This window comes from Priapulus caudatus, unplaced genomic scaffold (assembly GCF_000485595.1).
Source record: "Priapulus caudatus unplaced genomic scaffold, Priapulus_caudatus-5.0.1 Scaffold1758, whole genome shotgun sequence".
Lineage (NCBI taxonomy): Eukaryota > Metazoa > Priapulida > Priapulimorpha > Priapulimorphida > Priapulidae > Priapulus > Priapulus caudatus.
Window position 1 is genome coordinate 48,984 of NW_014578819.1, and position 14,776 is coordinate 63,759.

The 14,776-nt window shown below is 46.6% G+C and overlaps 3 protein-coding genes across 3 annotated transcripts in view; 2 read left to right on the forward strand and 1 right to left on the reverse strand.

Moving 5' to 3' along the window:
* Window positions 1-4,293, reverse strand: part of LOC106817538 (U6 snRNA-associated Sm-like protein LSm8) — a 6,255-nt gene extending 1,962 nt beyond the window's left edge. Inside the window, exons 1-2 of the mRNA XM_014822210.1 lie at window positions 4,132-4,293; window positions 534-574 (exon numbers count right to left, since the gene is read on the reverse strand). Of these exons, the coding sequence (XP_014677696.1) occupies window positions 534-574; window positions 4,132-4,162 (72 nt within the window). The 5' untranslated portion in view covers window positions 4,163-4,293. The remainder of the gene's footprint in view (window positions 1-533; window positions 575-4,131) is intronic.
* Window positions 4,294-7,814: 3,521 nt separating this feature from the next.
* Window positions 7,815-9,963, forward strand: LOC106817535 (mediator of RNA polymerase II transcription subunit 21-like). The gene is made up of 3 exons (XM_014822207.1): window positions 7,815-7,901; window positions 8,861-9,045; window positions 9,679-9,963. The coding sequence occupies exons 1-3, from the start codon at window positions 7,832-7,834 to the stop codon at window positions 9,868-9,870; spliced, it is 447 nt and encodes a 148-aa protein (XP_014677693.1). The 5' UTR covers window positions 7,815-7,831; the 3' UTR covers window positions 9,871-9,963.
* Window positions 9,964-10,033: 70 nt separating this feature from the next.
* Window positions 10,034-14,708, forward strand: LOC106817536 (zinc finger protein 431-like). The gene is made up of 3 exons (XM_014822208.1): window positions 10,034-10,490; window positions 10,549-12,135; window positions 13,779-14,708. Exons 1-3 carry the CDS (start codon window positions 10,122-10,124, stop codon window positions 14,220-14,222), a joined length of 2,400 nt encoding a protein of 799 aa, XP_014677694.1. The 5' UTR covers window positions 10,034-10,121; the 3' UTR covers window positions 14,223-14,708.
* The last annotated feature ends 68 nt before the right edge of the window (window positions 14,709-14,776 follow it).

The window sequence follows — 14,776 nt, forward strand, 5'->3', positions numbered from 1 at the left end:
GCTATATAATGGCGTGTTTCATCAACATGGGGCTGTGACGTCACATGACCTAGATTAATATTCATGGATTTCTTACAAATCGGGCGCCGGATTTGAAATGGAATACGTTATTGAATATATATTTCTATGTATAAAAACGTTACAGAAGTTATAAAATTTGACTTCAATTGTCCTTTAACAATAACGCATGTGCTTATCTTGAAGATTCATGCGGTTGCCCGTCTGCGAAAATTTCTTTGGACATTTGCTGAAAAAATATGGTAATTCCGCGAGGCCGTGCTCTGGAAACTTGTTAGTATGACAGAATGTTCCGGGAGTCCGACAGTAAATCGGGGAGCATTTGACTCCATACTCGCGTTAATTTCGCACCCTGCCTAAAGGTACCCAACTTCAAAAAATGCCAAGAAAGGACAGCCTTCACACTAGAGCTGGGGGTACTAAATAAGCATATTAGCATATAAGCATATGTATTATAAATGTAGTAATGTTATGATAAAAAACATTTCACGAATATATGAACTGCGAATACTCACCACAATGTTACGGCCATCCGACGTGATAACCGAGACAGTATCTGTATTACATATTTAAAGGTGAAATTCAAAAGACTACACACATGAAAAAATATATACACATGGTTGTACTCATGCCAGGGGGTCATACGGTAGACACGAGCAGGCAAATGATAATACTGCATGTACGAGCAGGTAAATGATTATACTGCATGTGGCAGAGCATAAGTGGTAAGAAATAAAGATTTTCGAAACTCGGTTTTCTTAATATCATCATTACTATTTAAACCGCTTAACACTATTGCATCCATCAGATTATTTTGACATGAAAACGGCTGTTTTCAGTACGCATCTTTGTATTGGCCGTGGCTCCTCGACTGGTGACCGGTCACCAATGTTCCGAGGCTAAACGACCGGCTAACAGGGTGGACCGATCAACAGGGAGCCTCCCTCGCACAAAGCACGCTGGTCGCTACGGCGGTGGTGCTGCCACTTAGTCAATTTGTTGTTTTATCAGAAAACTCTACAGTGGACCACCGTCACTACCGTAGTACAGTCACAGTACCGCTTGGGCCGGCGTGACTAGGATGATCTAGCTCTAGCTACTGTAATAGCCCGCATTCATTTAAGCTCCCTGCGGCAGGAGGCGTTAACCGCCGAAGGGTAAACCAGATCCGTACGCGCGAGGGTACGTTCCGGCAGTACCGCTGGGGGACATAGGGGACGGCGGTCTGATGGACTATGAGCAGTAGTAAGGGTGGGAGGTAAGGTAGGGAGGTAGTAGCTAGTGAGTAAGTTAGTAGGCTGAGTACTAGTATATATTAATTGAGGTGCAAAATCCACTTGTAGGGCAGCGCATTAGTTATCGACGAAGTATGCACAGATTTCTGTGTATCAAATCAACGGATGGCAGCGAATTTCCGTTAATCCAGATGAACGGGAATATCTAGAGAATGACGTTTGCGAAAGAGGTGTTAATCCGTAAGTGCTGCGCGATCTTGCCCGGCAGTTCCGCAGGAGCGAGCGGGCGACCTCGCGGGAGACGTCCTACGACAGTGAGATGCAGCGCTGCAGGCGTATGGATCGCGTGCGCACGATGAATAGGCCAGCGGGCAGCCAGGAAAGTCCATAGGGCTGGCCTAGCGAAACGGAAGCCGCATTTTAGTGGGAACACAGAGGGCAGTTCATTTGGAAGCGTGAACAGTGTTCACTTGTTATAAAAACTGTAACCGAGTAAGGGTCTGTTCCGTAACCGAGCTGCTGTCATAGCCGATAATCACAGAAATGACTGTCGAAATTCTGACATTCGCCGAACCTTGCCCAGTAATGAAACGGCGTGTCAGAACAGGAAGAACACCTAACGCGGCGCTCTTCGCGCCCCAAGCTGCCAAGTTTATGCAAGGTTCCAATGGCGAGGGCTCGTAACGGGAAGTTGTAAAGGCAGTGCGCCGCCTGCCCGCGCCTAATACCCATAAAGACTGGCACTCTCTCCACCTCATACTCGGCTAGCTAGTCACTCAATGGCTTAATCGAAGGTGGAGCGAGTCCTAAGTCCTATTATATATGCCTTTGCACCTCGCAACCTCTTCTCGAAAGAGAGTTAAGGCCATATACTATAACATTAAGAATTTGGTAGTAAAATAAATTTCGTATTTAGTTAGATTATGATTTTTATTGAAACAAGACTTCAAAGTGGCGGCTGTGTCTTAGTAATAGGGTATTCTAACCGCTAAGCAAAGACCTGTTTCTTGGAGCTAGTCAGTAATGTAGTAGTACTATACTATAAAAGTTAACTATAGTAGTAGTAGTAGTACTATTAAGTCGTAGTAGTCTAGTAAAGCTAGTACATAGTGGTTCAAGATAGAGAACATGGTCCCAATATATAATGGCCCGAATGTATGACATGGGAAATAAAAACCAAATGACATGTCATTTCATTCAATATAGAATATAATATTATATCATATAATTAGGTTGGGTTATGGTTATGGTTCGTTCTTATAGATACCCCATATCTAGTAATAAACAGAGTTAGTCATTATTACTAATTACTATTAGCTCGCTGCCGTCCCTGGTAGTTACTAAATAGTACTAGTACTAGTAGTGCTGGTAACTTAGAAGTACTTACTACTACTAGTACTAGTAAGTAAGTACTTAGTAAGTAATTATTGTAACATGTCTTGTAAATAATAGAAAGTAATAGTAATTCGTAGGTGTGGATTGTGGAATGTTAATACAATACCGAGTCTTAACGTTTTCTCTACTCTTAAATTTCGCCTATAATGCACCATGTAAAATGCCGGTCAGATATGCTCATCTGCAACACACAATTAGACCGAACACACGACGCAGGCTGTGCCACTAAGCACTTGAAACGTTTCAATAAAATATAAATGCTAAAGAAACAGCGAAATCTAATAACTAGTAGTAGTAACACAAACAATGAGATGCTGTGCTGCGTGGCACAAACAACATGAGATAAGGAGAATTACACATATATAGAACTGGTGTAGATAGAAGTCGAACAGTTCGACAGGTTCCAGACGCTAACACTTACGTGAGTGTAGGCGATAATGCCGGAGTAAAAAGGTGGCCAAACGGGTACCAGTCCTAATATGGCTCTAAGATTCCGGCAGTTCGTTGGCGCCGTCTATCGGGCGAAGCACATTATGTATTTATCCTCGATCAACAACAACAAACAAAGAAGAAACTAGAAAATACGTTGTTAATTACGGCAAAGAAAGCGCCCGATAACGAACTTCGAATTGGAAGCATTTCTAAGAAATTGTCGAGCTTCCTGGTTAGTCAAACGCGATCGTCGAATGGCGCAGAACTCCCTCAATTCAGCGAAGTTGATGCTATGCGTTATATATGTAAACCGTGTAAGGTGAAGAAGGGGGCAGCAACGTTTGTGGTTAGAGCGCCGCTAGCGGCGTGTGGCGCGCTTCGCGCGATATCCGCTGCAGAATGTCAAAGGAATGATGCAAAAACCTAACCCGTAACCCTAAGCCCAAACCCTAACCCCCTACAAGCCACACACTCTCCTATCTTCGTGAACATAAGCCTAAGGACTGCGGCTAAGCGACAGGGCGTCATCGTTATGTTAACGGATGCGCGATTCACGCGCTGCGCTGAAGTTATGGAACCTAAAACCATGTTACAAAGTACATTTGATAAACATAGAATTTTCACATTTACCACTAACCTCAACCCTAACCCAACCCTAACGCCTAACCCTAAACACCCAACCCTAATTCGATCCGGCTCATGCGTAACCATACCGGGAATGACGCCGCCTGTCGCTAGCCCGATCTAGCCTAAGCGTGCCCTAGAAGTGACTCGCAGCTAGGAGCCTGCATACCTGTAATTGTAATTAAGTGTGTAGGTTGAGGATTAGGGTTAGGGTTAGGTTTAGGGTTAGATTAGGGTTGTTAGGTTAGGATTAGGGACAATGCACCATAAAAGTTTTATTTCAAACGTGGAAGTTTTTAACACGTGATATGTAAAACCAATGGATTGGAGGTATGCAAGGCCCTAGCTGCGAGTTCCCTAAAGTGGACTTTCGCCTCATTAATTATTATATGGAAAATAAATAACACTACTTCCAATGAAAGGATACGATTCACGAAGTTTTCTAATGCAGAAGCCATCGCAATGTACTGTATATTTGTCAATGAAAATGTATTATACCAAGTTCCCCGTACAGAACTACACAAAAGTACATACAGACGGGTACACAACAAGAAACCGTAACGTAACGGAGCGGAAGTTGTTTAACACATGAGGGCAGCACCAAGCAGAGCGAGAGCGCCATCTGTCTGGAAGTTTGCGGTGGTTTGTAACTTGTTTATTTTCTCCCACCGCGCTCTCTTTGAACGTGCGCGGTTTGCGCGAAATCACGCTGGCTGGAAGCGTGATTTTTTTTCCTAGGTCAATCAAGAACATAGGGCTCAGGGGAGGATCCAGGGCTGAAGCTAGACAGTATTTTTCCAAGATTTTAAGGGCACATTCCCCAAAAGGGCACAGCCAACACAGTGGCGGCGTTATAGGCGTGAAGCACATGGCGGGGGGTCTGGGGGGGGGAGTCTCCCCCAGGAAATTTCAAAATTTCAAGGGTCCCTGGCAACAAAAATGAAGCAGCCATTGAGCGCACCATTTGGGCAAGCAGCAATAGCTAAACCATATGGAATTTATATTTCTGCTTTATTTTGGCCTGCGCTTTGCATACCAACAATAATGCAGAAATGATTCAAGCACTTCCCTTCTTTTTCAGAATATCAAAAAGCTAGTTTTGTTACCATGTAAAAAATTTTGATTTCTCTTCAATAGTCAATGAATCAGAAGAAAAAGAAAACAAATAAAGAATATAGCCAAATTCCATCAAATTGTTTTCTGTATTTTTTAGCGCAAAATTTCGAAGGGCACTTTGAAATCTAGACCGTATTTCCCAATACGGCAAATACGGTCTGAATCCGCCCCTGGGGCTCTAGTGAGCGCTGCCATTGGTTGATACAAATCACGTGCCTCAAACTCCTGTTTCACTGCATTGTGATCCTAACCCTAACCCTAACCCAAACCCTATTTAAAAAAATATACAAAATATAATTTTTAATTGTTGTAAAAATTAATTGTTGTTATTGAAATGTTGTAAATAAATTATGTAAATATTTGCGTTAATTGGAAAAAAATTGTTAAACGAATAAAGATAGAAAATTACAGAAAACAGGAAAATAATTAGAAAACGGGGTCCACCGACATTTCAGACTTGAATTGCGTGCTGTACTTGCTAGGCTATTGAGACATACAGGAATTACGAATTTTGAATGTGCTATAAATATGACGATACTGTGACACCATTGAGCGACGAAAGAAGCTCAACCAATAGCAGCGCTCACTAGAGCCCTATGTTCTTGATTGACATAGGAAAAAAAATCATGCTGGCTGGAGCAAGGAGCTAAATATAACAAGGAGAGGAAGCGGAATGGATGTGTGCTTTTCGCTTCAAGGGCGCCATCTATAGACCATAATCAGCTGAAACGGCTGTGCAGCACTGATCTCTGAGTACGACACGGGAGGGATTCCACCTGGCAATGGCGGCCAGAATCGTTGCTCAATGACGTCACGTCCGTACGGACTCAAACTCCTGTTTTAAGGTGCATTGTGACCCTAACCCTAACCCTAACTCTAAAAAATAACCCTAACCCCATTAAAAAAAAAATTTCAACTTGTCAACCGGCGGCCATTGCTCAGTGGAATCCCTTCCCTGTGAAACTTTCCTGATCTATACTATAGGTGTACAACAGTAAGCTGCCGCAATTGTTCACCGTTGCACTATTTCGTCTCTAGAAAAAACCTTTTTTGGCCGAGCCACGGCAATTTTTTGGCCAAAATGGGAATTGCCATTAGTCAGTTCAGGTTCAACGGATTTTGCTCATTTTTAGTATGTGAATGAATAAGGGCTAGGGGTTTTGATATAAACAAAAAATTATGCAAATTAAGTAGGGTTTGGCAATTATATAGCATATTATATAGACACGCAGATAACAAACAGTCTGTGGTGTCACACTCGTCTGGTTCGTTTTACAAGATTTCATTGACAATATCTTTAAAGGCCTTCTTTAGTGATATCTCTAAACTGTCAAATNTTATAACCTAAATTAGCTGAAAATAACCCTAGAACCTAGAGGCTACTGTTCCTTTAAACTGTATAAACGGCAAGTAGATCATACACTCAAAAATAAATAATTTAGCTTTAGAACCGTCAGTGATTGGAATTCCCTGCCCGAAGAAATTGTCATAACAAAAACGATAAATGAATTCAAAAACAAAATTGACAGGCACTGGTCCCACCTGCAATATGACTACCTTAACTAGTCACATAGTAATGATGTAATGATCTGATCACATGATGTAATGTGTACAGTGGGAATTTACCTTCCAACGTATACTCATAATACCTACAACACCACGACCGCTCGCAATGATGTTTAGAATGACTTAACATCGCGAGGGACTATGAATAAAATTGAGGCTGGATGTATTAATTAGACCGGATACAGGCCCTTGGGCTTATTCCTGTAAACTGCTATTCTATTCTATACCGGACCGTACCCAGGGTACGTTCCGGCAGTACCCTGGGGGACATAGACCCTATAAGCGTTACTAACAGTACTCATTACAATAAATTAAAGCCATCTACCTGGAAACATCAGACCTAAGGAAGTCTATCGGAGAGATGGATGAAAATTTCGTTAATTGCATGATATTGATATTGATATATTGATATTGATTGTTGTTTGTTTTGTTGATTTTATGTTGTTTTGTTAAGGTGAGCCAATGATGGTAAATAAACACAAACTTTATTTACTACCATTTCTAATGTTTCTGCCGATAGTTTCCTGTAAATGCCGTTCAAATGCTCCTCTGTAACACACGATTACACGCACGCACGCACGCCGTTGTCCCGAGGCCGCTGTGCACAAACAACAAGAATATAGAGTTATTCTTGTTGTTTGTGCACAGCATCATGCGTGCAGTGTGCTCGTGTGTTGCAGAGGAGCATTTGAACGGCATTTACAGGAAATTATTGGCAGAAACAATAAGACTGGTAGTAAATACAGTTTGTGTTTATTTACCATCATTGGCTCACCTTGACATCGTCCGGAGAGAGTCAAATACTCCCTGATTTACTGTCGGACTCCCTGATTTGACATATGCAGGAGTCCGTGTGACTCCCTGAAAATTAATTCTGCTATATACAGTACTAACTAGTTCGTTCCAGAGCATGGCCTCGCGGAATTACCGTATTTTTTCCAGCAAGTGTTCCAAGAAAATTTGGCAGACGTGCACTGCAAATGTCCTGCTACGCAAGGCAGCTAATACAGTGTATACGTGGCGTGCATTACATACATTGTATAAGTCGACAAAATGACGACTTACGCGTAAGTCGTCATTTTCGTATGTTGACACAATTATGCTGGTCCCAAAAGTGTCGACTTCTGCGAGTTTTACTGTAGTAGTAGTACTACTATGCATCTAAGATTAGAGTAAAGGCCAATATTATCTGCAGCGACAAGGTCAACTTTCAGGATCCTAAACTAGGATTCGGGGGGCATAACAGTAGTAATTAAAAATTTAAAGTATTTAGAACCTGTGATTATGTAATAGTACTAATACTAATTGTAGCTCTGCCAGGTGTAGTAAAGTAGATTGTAATAGCAGCACTCGAGACACCACCAATATCATGTAAGCTCTTTCCTGTATTGTAATCCTAATAACAACACATGTATATTTTCAGCAAGGTAAATGTCATTCCCAACATGTCAGATCGACTTACACAACTTCAAGATGCCGTCAACCAGATGGCTGACCATTTTTGTAACAGTATCGGTGAGTACAATCCAGTGAACAATGTGTTGTGAACAAAATAACGAAGTACTCAACTAATAACGATTAGTGGTAATACTATATTAGTACGTAATAACGGTTAAAGGAATACTTTACTCTAGAATTTGAGAGTATATTATGATAGTACTAGTACTAGTTGATTTATAAATAATAGCACATACCTATAAATATCTATAATTACGCATTCACGTTTGTCATAAAACAACATTGAATTTCGAAATCTTCATTTTTGGGCGCTGACATGACACCCGCGATCGTGCTGCCACCCTGAAAAAGTTGCGCATTAGCCAATTTATTTTTCACGTTACAGACCGAGGGCTAATCACAAAAGTGCAATTATATTTATACCTAAATGCTATTTAACCGAACGATATTCATTTTAGCACAAATTTATCCATATTATAACTGAAACTATATGTCGTTTATAAGATATTGCAATCCTTCTGCTTTTAAATTAATAAATAAGAAAGACCCTCGGTCTGTTGCTCTTGGCTGAAAAGTCCGTTTGCGCAACTTTTCAGATAGTGCGCTTTGAGTGGCGCCACCGTCGTTGTAATCAAACTGTAGTCGTTAGTTTTAAAACATTTAAAAAAAACATTTCTAATGGTGATTGAACCATGAAATTTTTAATGTAGCGTAATTTTAACCTAAATCAACTGAAAATAACCCTAGAAGCTAGAGTCAAGTATTCCTTTAAGTAGTAGGTCTTTTGAGATTGGTTCACATAAACATAAATTGATAAGGTTGAAAATTCCAGTGGAAAATCTTTCTTAACTGACTGTATGGTATAATTGTGTATTTAATCATTGGTTGTATAACATAGGGGGAGTTTCTGTATACTGGTTGTATGTACGTACATTAAAAAAAGTTTGCGTAACAGTGATAATTTCATCCAGGAGATTTGGTCTTAGATTGGCCATGGTTTAATTGTACGTTCACAGGCATACTTCAGCAGTGTGCTCCACCAAGCAGCTTTCCTGAGTTTGACAAAGGAGGAATGAAACCACCAGCCACACAGCAAGAAGATTACGCAGAACTTTTCGCAAAGCTCATTGCTAGAACAGCCAAGGACATTGACATACTAGTAGACTCACTTCCCAGCGAAGAATCTTCTGCAGAGCTACAGGTCAGAGTCATATAGTAGGTCTTTTGAGATTGGTTCACATAAACATAAATTGATAAGGTTGAAAATTCCAGTGGAAAATCTTTCTTAACTGACTGTATGGTATAATTGTGTATTTAATCATTGGTTGTATAACATAGGGGGAGTTTCTGTATACTGGTTGTATGTACGTACATTAAAAAAAGTTTGCGTAACAGTGATAATTTCATCCAGGAGATTTGGTCTTAGATTGGCCATGGTTTAATTGTACGTTCACAGGCATACTTCAGCAGTGTGCTCCACCAAGCAGCTTTCCTGAGTTTGACAAAGGAGGAATGAAACCACCAGCCACACAGCAAGAAGATTACGCAGAACTTTTCGCAAAGCTCATTGCTAGAACAGCCAAGGACATTGACATACTAGTAGACTCACTTCCCAGCGAAGAATCTTCTGCAGAGCTACAGGTCAGAGTCATTATTCTTATTACTATTATTATTATTATATTTATTACTACTATTATTATTGTTATTGTCATTATTATTATTATTTATTGTTTGCATTTAACATCAATTGTGGTCATTGAGTACTAATGATTCGTCATATTTCAAACACTTGTTCTAGTTCGAATAAAAAAAGCTTTTGTTTTTGCCCCCATAGGTGGCAGCAGTGAAGAGATTGGAGGAGGAGAACAAGGAGGCGGCACAGAAGCTGGAGGAGGTCGTGAAGCGCGGCGAGACCGTGCTCGAGCAGATACAGAGGGCGCTCAAGGACATCGCGCAGTCGCAGATCGAGATGCAGAAGCTTGAGGCCGGCTCGACAGCGGCGGTCGCCGCAGACGCGAGACCGTAGCCCCGGGCGACCGGTGTGCGTCGCCGCGGCGACATGTACGAGGCAGAGACGCTCGCGTACTACATGACGCTCTTGCCGCTCACGGTGCCCGTCGTGCTCTTCTTCATGTTCTGGGCGTGGATGGGCATGCAGTTCTTCAAGAACAACTAGCGGCACGGCGTGGGATGGAGCGCGGCACGACAACACGCGAGCAGACGAGGGCGTCTCGTCGGCACGACGACAGAGACTGACCGTCGGCCGCCGCGGCGACGATGCCGCGCGTCAAGAGATACCCGGCGAGGATAGCCGAGTCTGAAGCGTTTCAGGTGAAAGCGACGGCAGGTGGCGATCCGCAGGACTGTGTGATGAGCGAGTGCAAGAAGATACCAGCGACCGGGAAGGTGGCAACCAGGAAGACAACAACCGTGAAGGCGGCAACCGGGAAGGCAACGACCGGGAAGGCAACGACCGGGAAGGCAACGATGGGGAAGGCAACGACCGGGAAGGCAACGACCGGGAAGGCAATGACCGGGAAGGCAACGACCGGGAAGGCAACGACCGGGAAGGCAACGATGGGGAAGGCAACGACCGGGAAGGCAACGACCGGGAAGGCAACGACCGGGAAGGCAACGACCGGGAAGGTGGCAACGACCGGGAAGGCAACGACCGGGAAGGCAACGAGCGGCAACGACCGGGAAGGCAACGGCCGGGAAGGCAACGTCCGGGAAGGCAACGACCGGGAAGGCAACGACCGGGAAGGCAATGACCGGGAAGGCAACGACCGGGAAGGCAACGACCGGGAAGGCAATGACCGGGAAGGCAACGACCGGGAAGGTGACGAGTAAGCACAACGGGAAGGTAGTGAAGTCTCGCGCGTTCCTCTGTGATGTCTGTGGCGCCACCTTTGCGTACAGGTCTCACTACGTGCTTCACGTGCGGCGACACACGGGCGAGCGTCCATACGCGTGCGCAGCCTGCCCCGCGGCATTCGCTCAGCGTGGACAGCTGATCATGCACACGCGCCGGCACACGCGCGAGCGCCCCTACGCGTGTGACGCATGCTCCCGCGCGTTCGCTCGCTCCGATGACCTCGCCGCCCACCAGCGCACGCACACGGGTGAGCGGCCCTTCAAGTGTGACACGTGCGAGGCAGCCTTCACCGTCGCCAGCAGCCTGCGCGCGCACGTGCGCTACAAGCACACGGGCGAGCGACCTCACGCATGCGACGCCTGCGGCCGTGCGTTCGCGCGGGCGAGCGACCTGCGGAGGCACCGGCGCACGCACACGGGCGAGAAGCCATTTGCTTGCGACGCGTGCTACGCCGTGTACACGGAGGAGCGCAACCTGCGGCGGCACCGTGCGACGCACAAGCCAGCCACTGCCGCTCACCGCTGCGGCGACTGCGGGGACGCGTGCCGCACAGACGCGCAGCTGCGGCGGCACCGACGCGTTGCGCATGCGCCGCCGTGCGAGTGCGCGCTTACGCCGTGCATCTGTGCCGCCGCCGGGGATGCCGTGCCGCCACGTCGTGAGCACAAGTGCGGTGAGTGCGGGGCTGTGTTTGTGTCGAGTGCCGGGCTGCGGCGGCACACGCGCAGCACGCACACAGGCGAGCTTCCGTACGCGTGCGGTGCGTGCGAGCGACGCTTCGTCGACGCGAGCGCGCGTCTGCGACATGTGCGCGGCGCGCACACGCAGGAGCGCGCGCACCGCTGCGACACGTGCCCGGCCACGTTCACCGCAGCCTACCTGCTGCGTAGCCACGCTGTGACGCACGCCGGCACCCCCGCCGCGAGACCGTACGCGTGCGCACGCTGCGGCGGCCGCTTCCGCCGGGCGTCGGACCTGCGCGCGCACGCACGCACGCACAGCGACGCGCGGCCCTACGCATGCGGTGAGTGCGCGGCGGCGTTCAAGCGCGCGAACCACCTCGCTCTGCACCGGCGCACGCACACGGGGGAGCGACCGTACGTGTGCGACGCCTGCAACGCTCGCTTCGCCGACTCGAGCCACCTGCGACGTCACTCGAAGAAGCATACGGGCGAGCGTCCATTCGTCTGCTCGGCCTGCGAGCGCCGCTTCAGTGAGAGGAGCAGCCTGAAGGCGCACCAGCTGAGTCACAGCAGGGAGAAGCCATATCAGTGCGAGTTGTGCAGTGCGGCGTTTGCGCGCGCGAGCACGCTGCGTCTGCACCAGAGGACTCATGCGCGCGGACAGCCACTACACCGCTGCGACTGCTGCGCTGCTGCCTTTTCCAGCAGTGCAAGCCTCAGCCGCCACAAGAAGGTATCTCTGTCACATTGTAGACTCGATTCGATTGCGGGTGATTGTAGCTTTTAATCATTTACGATCCTTGTATACTACAGGCTTCTCCCTACGTTGCGCAAACCGGGCGCGCGCGCCCCGTTTAGGGAAACTCCCCCCCCCCCGTTTCAATGGTTGCGCCACGTATTTAAAAAAAAAATGGGAATGGCTACATGAGGAACAGGCTAAGTGAGTCAGCTTTGGAGGCGCTGCTGCTACTGGCAATTGAGGGGCCACCTCGGCAAGAATTCCCATTCGACCCACTGGCAGCAAGAACAAGTCCGCACCTGCAGCTACAGCACACACGCATCTATTGACTATATATAACAACGTTATATATAGTTGTTATAGTAGTTATAGTTGTTATAGTAGCTATAGTTGTTATAGTAGTTATATAACTATATATAATGTTGTTATAATTATATAGTCAATAGATGCGTGTGTGTTGTAGCTGCAGGTGCGGACTTGTTCTTGCTGCCAGTGATTACCAGGCCCCCGGACCCCCCCTACAGATTTATAGTGCACCGGACATTTTCGCACGCATGCTCAGCTGTACCTAATGCTAGCGATAGTACAGTACCGTAACTGTATACCTAACAGTAGCTCTGATTGTAATGAATGTGGAATCCACGTACGAATCACGGACGCTCGTGATAATGAAGTAGGCTGTGTTGGGGAGGGGAAACTAGGGGGGTCCGGGGGGCGTGTTTTTTTACCGTACCACTAATTAATGCGTAAAATCGCCACCACACCATAGACGGTATTTGGGGTACTTGTATATATAAGATAGCCGAGTCGGTGTACAGTTAGTGTTGGGTTTGGGACAGGTTGGCTGTTTTTACTTGTGTGTGGTCTGCAGTGCATGCGTAGTGTAGGACGTTTACGCATTAGTGGTACGGTAAAAATACACGCGTCCGGGGTCCTGGTCGAATGGGAATTCTTGACGATCGATTCCCGCGCTGTCAAACTTTTATTGTCGTGGAATTTAATCGGGGCGGAGGTAATTTAAACGGGGCGCAACAATTGAAACAGGAGGGCGACGCGGAGCGCGATTGGCTGCAGGCAGGACGCGTCATAAACAGCCGTGATTTGTTTACGCGTCGCCCTCGACTACCGGGGCCGATCGGAATCGTGAATCGTATACATTTTTGATGAATCGGCACGAACGGCGGGACTTCTGAGTTTGAAGTCACATTACAAAGCAAGGTGGCACTTCTCGGCCACGGTAGTTACATAGTTTTGTTCAGTGGACTATAGAGGGCAGAATGAGCCCAAGATATGGAGGTGGTAGGTGCCTGACAAGTTTGTGAAATGTGAAAGAATCGAGGAGTGATCGTCGCAAATTGCGCAAACGGAGTTTCCTACCTTCTCTATATATATATTATCATAGCGTCACAGCACACTCGCAGCGGCGAGTGCGGGAGCGTTCGGCGTTAGTTTTTACATAGGTTTTTATGAAGGAAAGTTGATATACAGTGACGCAACAGTGGAAACTGTAATTGAGAGGTACGGTAGTAGGGCCTATTTGTGAATGTGTGTTCATATTATTTTCTGACTCTGTCCCAAGTGCCTGTGCCTTTAAGTAGTATTTTGTATTCACGTCTATCGTATCTGTCGTTGATTAGGTGCACGCGAAGCTGGGCGAGGATCGTTGTGAGTTCTGCGGAATGTCGTTTGACAGCGACGCGCTGCGGCAGGCGCACGCAGCCAACGGCTGCCACCAGAGGGTGCCGCACCAGGACCGCGCGACGCCGCCCGGCGACGACCTCTACCGGCTGACAACGGCCGAGCCCGTGGCGCCCCCCGGCGGTGAGCAGGAGTTTGCGCTCGTCGAGACGTTCGTGGGCGACCGCATCCTCGTACTACCCGTGAGTTTCCACGGCGACGTCGGCGTCGCCGGCGTGTTCCAGCCGTTTGCGGCGGCGCCGGCGGCTGCAGCGGCCATGCCCGTGGCCCAGGATGGCGCGAACCCTGCACCTGCTGGCATGCAGCTGGAACAGCTTGTGAGGGAGTTGGGACGCGAGGACAGCCCGACGGAGCTGGGACTCTCCTTCGACGTCCATTACTAGACGACGGACTACGACTGTCGCTTGCCACTGAATCAACTGTGTCGTCTGCTATACAGATCTGATGGTGTCGGCTGCCATTGAATCAATAGTGTCGTCTGTCAGTGAACGAACAGTGTCGTCTACTATACAGATTCGATAATGTCGTCTGACAATGAACGAACAGAGTTGGGTACAACCGAAGAAACTAGCATGTGATAGTGATACAGAACCAGTAGCGAAAGCTGGTGTATGCTACAGATCTAGTGATAGCTGGATAGTGTTGTATGCTACACATCCAATGATAGTGTTGTATGCTACACATCCAATGATAGTGTTGTATGCTACACATCCAATGATAGTGTTGTATGCTACACATCCAATGATAGTGTTGTATACTACACATCCAAAGATAGTACTGTATGCTACACATTCAATGATAGTGTTGTATGCTACACATCCAATGATAGTGTTGTATGCTACACATCCAATGATAGTGTTGTATGCTACACATCAAGAGCTAATAATACCTAGAGTGTACAAGGAAAAACGGGAAAATAGTGCTAGTTTCACGACAA